The 5,306-nt window shown below is 43.5% G+C and overlaps 1 protein-coding gene across 2 annotated transcripts in view; it reads right to left on the reverse strand.

Moving 5' to 3' along the window:
• LUC7L (LUC7 like) overlaps positions 1-5,306 on the reverse strand; it is a 57,532-nt gene that overhangs the window by 28,024 nt on the left and 24,202 nt on the right. For both annotated transcript variants that reach the window (XM_019507509.1, XM_019507508.1), the window contains one exon: positions 3,397-3,507. In XM_019507509.1, coding sequence (XP_019363054.1) covers positions 3,397-3,507 — 111 coding nt within the window. The remainder of the gene's footprint in view (positions 1-3,396; positions 3,508-5,306) is intronic.

The raw sequence follows: 5,306 nt of genomic DNA on the forward strand, positions 1-5,306 counted from the left end.
TAGTGTGCTCACCTCACCCCAAATTTTGGTATCATCAGCAAATTTAAACAGGGTGCTTTTCACCCTGTCATCCAAATCGCCGATAAAGAGATTGAACAGCGCGGGCCCAAGGATCGAGCCCTGGGGGACTCCGCTGCCCACTTCTCCCCAGGTTGAATATGACCCATCCACCACCACCCTCTGAGTGCAACACTTCAGCCAATCTGCAATCCATCTGACTGTGTAGGCATCAGTGCCACAGTCACCCAATTTCTTAATGAGGATGGGGTGGGAGATGGTGTCAAAGGCCTTGCTGAAGTCCAGAAAGATTACATCCACAACAACACCTGCATCCAAGGCTTTTGTGACCTGATCATGAAAGGCAATCAGGTTGGTCTGACATGACCTCCCCCTAATGAAACCGTGGTTGCCCTTGAGCATCATCTCTGAGGCCGGCCCATCACAGATGTGCTCCATGATGATCTTCTCAAAGAGTTTCCCTAGGATTGAGGTAAGACTGACGGGCCTATAGTTGCCCGGGTCCCCCCTCCTCCCTTTTTTTAAAGATGGGGACCACATTGGCTACCTTCCAATCATCCAGCACCTGGCCCAAGCAGCACGAGCGCTCATAAAGCCTTACCCTATTCTATCCTTATGATAAATTATTTTAACCTTATCCTGTCCTAAAGGGAATTTGTATAAACTTTAAAGGCTTCCTATTAGGAACGTGACTTTGTTTATGTCAACAGACACTCTTCAGAAATACAAGCTGTAGTTCTCAATTTGCTGACAGATGCCAGGAAACCAGCAGACTATTCTTTAGGCCTGTAGAGAGGAATAATTTTTCATACTTTATTTTAAATACTAGTACTGAATTTTTACAAACTCTGCTTCATTTGCCACTCTAAGCAAAATGCAAACAGCAGCAAATTATCCACTCCAATTATCAGGAGTTGATAATTGGGGGTGGGTGATGAGGAGCAGAGGGATGCTGGCTGCAAATCAGAATAGTGGTGAGTTATCCCTAGGCCTGGCAGGATTCAATTCTTATCTTTAACCGTTGATAAATGTTGATTTCACCTCACACTCACAGCCTGATGAAAAATATTCTCATTGTTAATAATCAAAATTTGTAGAGAGAAGATGTAAGGAAAATGATAGCTGATGATGAGGACAGCGGGGAGCAGTCTCTCAGAACAGTGCTGTCTGTGGTTTGGGCCGCAACGCCCAAAAACCCCAGTGGATTGGGAAAAAAGGAAGAGGAAGTAACAAGTGGACAGGAAAGCTACAGGCGAGCAGAGCTGAGACTGATGACAGCTATGCTACTCAGCTGGTAGCAGTCTTACAGTAGTTATGTTTGTTGCAACAGGTGGTTAAACTGTACAATAATCATATTCTACTTTCATTAATAAACTGCCTGCCCACCATACCCCTAATTTAGCGCAGTCCTAAAAATGTGATTGGAAAATCAAAATACATGCTTAAAAATAAACATTGATATTATTTATCAAAACTATAAAAAATGTGAATTTTGTCAAGCCTAATCATCTCACAGGTGAAGTAACCAGAGTATACTGTACACGGTGCATAGTTTGAGGAGCCTGAGTTTGTGTAGCAGCATTGCTCACAAGTTTTTAGGTTACAACCACATTATTTTGGTCTTTCAGAGCACTAGCCCCACTAAACCTGGCACCCTTATATACATGGTGGGTCCATCATACTTATTACAAGAAAAGTATATTACAAATAGTTGAAAAGGTTTTTTTAGTACACTGTTGGGAATGTTTTCTATCCTCTGCCTATAGAATCAAGCACCTTAGCTATCCTGAGTCTAAATATGAAGGGTTGAAAATGTGCCAAAAAACCCACAAAAAACTGCAGAAAAGTTTCTGATACTTTTTAAAAAAGTGATAATTTTAAGAGCTGGAGGCAAACATTCCAACTGAAAGATGGGAACATTTCTTCTCTACATCCATAAGTAAAAGCCATAAAGGACCACAACAATCATCTAGCTAACCTCACCAAGCAATTCCTGCATCAGATCCAGTAATTTCTGCTGAACCCTCTCATAAAGCCACACAAGAATTTCTCATTCTAGCACTGGAGGGTCACTAAGCAGGGTGGTGACCAGTTACTAATGTGGAACTTAATACCCCCTAGCCAGAGCCCTCAAACTAGACTCTTTTTCCAAGAAAAACATTTTTGGAGAACATATGCAAAAGGCAGGGATTTTTGTGGGTGATACATTTTTACTGAACCAGTTGCATGGTTGGGATAGATTTAGACAAGCTTTAAAATGCAGTGCACTCATCTTCACATTGGGAAAAGGTAACAATTTTTGGCAGGTTGATTTTGCAGTAGCAGATGCTGGAAATTGCTCAGAGATGTGGAACAGTCCCAAAAGACTAGTGAGTCAAGTACAGGCATGACCGTTAGAGATATGTGATGAAACCAGGAATGGGTGACTAAGTTGAATTGGAAGTGTGAGACAGATTATCTCCATCACATACTATTTACATACCATAGCTCTAAGCCCTTTCCTCTTTTGGAGCTCGGTAAGCAAATTTGATGGGTATTCCTCATCTCTCCTTTATCTTTGCTTTGTTCTTCCCATAGGGAGAGCAGAAAGAGACATAGCTGCCTATAGCTAGTCAAGGCAAAGACCTCCCCACTCCTTATTAACTGTCGATCGTGGTTTGTTAATTTTACCTTTACTGTGTACATTACTGCTGAAGAATTCAGCCTCACTACATTCGGGAGACTTGCTACATTCGGGATTCTCTCTCATAGTAGATGCCTGCAACATCAATGGCTAGGATGCCCTGCCCATTTTATTGCTCCATTGTTATCAGAATTCTGAGCATTGTTTTAGGCTGGAGGAAAAAGCACCCATAACTTATCTGAAAGGAAAACAGCAAATAACATGGTCCTGGGCCACAGGAGGCTGAGCAGAAGCAACTTCAGATGAGTTAGCTTTAGACAGAGAGCCATGCACATGCAGGTCCTTTGCCTCATGAGAGGTATACATACATGAATGGCTACATCAAGTGACTCCAGGATCTATATGGTAAATAAGGTAAGTGGGATCTCAGGACAAATTTGATGTCAATGAAACAGTATTTACTGCTGTTATTGCAAACCGCAAACCAGGCAGTGGGGTCCACCCACAAAATGAATTTGGAATAGGACAGGAAAAACAGCTTTCTAAAGACAGCATATCTTAGTCTTTACATCTTCTTTGAACATTGCTTTCCTGTGCAGGTAAGAAGGATTATTAAGTAGATGGGCAAAAGTCACATTATAGGATTATGATTGTTTTTTGTTTTCTCTCCATGGGTCCAACAGTAATGCCACTAACGAAAACAGAGGCTATTGCACAAAGGCCCTCAGACCAAGTGTTTAACTGAAGAGCAATACCTTTGCAGACACTTCAGCACTGATCTCCTCCTGTGTTTCGGCCAGTCGTTTCTTGGCAAGTTCTGTCCTCCTATCACACTCTGCAATAAAGGACTCCAGGTGGTCCATGGCCTGCATGTGTTCAAACAGAGAACTGTCATTAGGCTTGCTTTTATCTACACATACAATATTGTAGGCTGTGGGCTCTGGTTTTCAGTGCTTTCAGGCAAAAACAATTCCTGCACAGAGCAAAGTCTTCCACATAGCTTCAATAATATCCCCCTTCCCTTCCCCACATAGATACAGAATAACATTTACAAACCCACTAGCAAGGCTCAATATAGCAATTGTCATGTTCCTTGTACTCATCTTGCCTACTCTGAGAAAGGCATGATTTCAAATGGAGGGTAGAGACAGAAGGTTAAATCTACCAGTCTGTTCCTTCTGAAATATAATGATGGTTCTGGTTCTGGTTCTGAACTATCATACAAGAGACAGAGCTCGACCATAACTGACTCCCTTTTCCTTCAGGCAGAGAAAGTTTCATGTGACTTTTCTAAGTGGGGTGGGACAGAATATTTTCTTAACCAAAGAAACAAAGTAGAATTAGAAAGAAATGGTAACTAGGAGAGCAGGATGTCAAGTCAGCACAGTCAAATGGGATGTACTCAAAAAACTGGCTGTGATAACTGCAGAGCCAATGGCTAGTCCCTCTGGTAACTCACTGAGGTTGGGAGAGGTCCTGTATAACTGGAAAAGGGTAAATATAGTGTCATTCTTCAAGAAAGGGAAGAAGGATCCAGCATGAACGACATGTGTCCCCAGAAACTGGGGGGCATGGCAACTGGCCGCAGGTGGCGGAGGAGTGGCGGCAAGCTCCTGCAGGTGGCCACAGCAGTGTTGGCAGCAGGGAGGGGTAGCGAGTGCCAACCTCCCACAGACGCCACTGATGGCGACGGCAGTGAGGGGAGAGGGAGGAGTGGTGACCGCCTGCAGGCACCACTTCTCTCAGGGGGTGCATGTGCACCCCCTACATACTGCTAATGGGATCCAGGGAATTACAGACCAGTCAGTCTGACCTTGATACCTAGAAAGATCATGGAGCAGGTCATCAAGGAATCTATTTCTAAGTACCTGTAGGAGAACAACGTGACCAGGAACAATCAAGAGCAGGAATTCACTAAGAGCAAATCATGCCTTACACCAACTTGATTTCCTTCTATAGCTAGGTGATAGGCTCTGTGGATACAGGGTAGGGGACAGGGGGAAGCAGTGGATGGGATATACCTTGACTTTGTCATGGGAGATGATGTTGAAAGCCTTGCTATTCTCATTAGTATGTTAAGATACATTAAAGTATTGTAAGGTGGATATAACTACCATATTTCACAGCATAGAAGTTGAGCTTTGAAGCCCAATTTTTAATTCTTAAAATTCAACCTTGACTTATACACCATAACAATACTTTTGACCCCCACTCCAGTGCCGCCCCGGCCAAACCCTGGCCCAGCCCTGACCTGACATTCTTCACCTACCAACAGCGTCCCTGTCGCTGGAGGCCATAGAACCCAGGCAGAGCCTGAGCACAGCCTGTGGGCCTTGCCATCACTATGGAGACAGTGCTTGGCCACGCACTGAGCCTGTTCCCATGTCCTGTGAGCGGCACTGCCTGGGCTGCACCAGCTAAGCCTGACTCTACTGTGCTCAAAGAGTCATTATGAATAGCTCACTGAGTGTTCAATTAGGAGAAGGTATCAAGGGGAGTCTGTTAGTTTTTTTGTGCTTTTGGTTTGAAGTAGTCATAAGAAGGCCTAATCAGAAACAAAAAACTAGCATGTGGCATCATTATAGTAAAGTTCAAGCCACTGAAGGAAGGAAGAAAGTTGGTAGATGTAAATATTGCAGGCAGGAGTATGCTAACAATGCAACAA

The sequence above is a fragment of the Gavialis gangeticus genome, unplaced genomic scaffold (genome assembly GCF_001723915.1).
Source record: "Gavialis gangeticus isolate Ggan-Ray unplaced genomic scaffold, GavGan_comp1, whole genome shotgun sequence".
NCBI lineage: Eukaryota > Metazoa > Chordata > Crocodylia > Gavialidae > Gavialis > Gavialis gangeticus.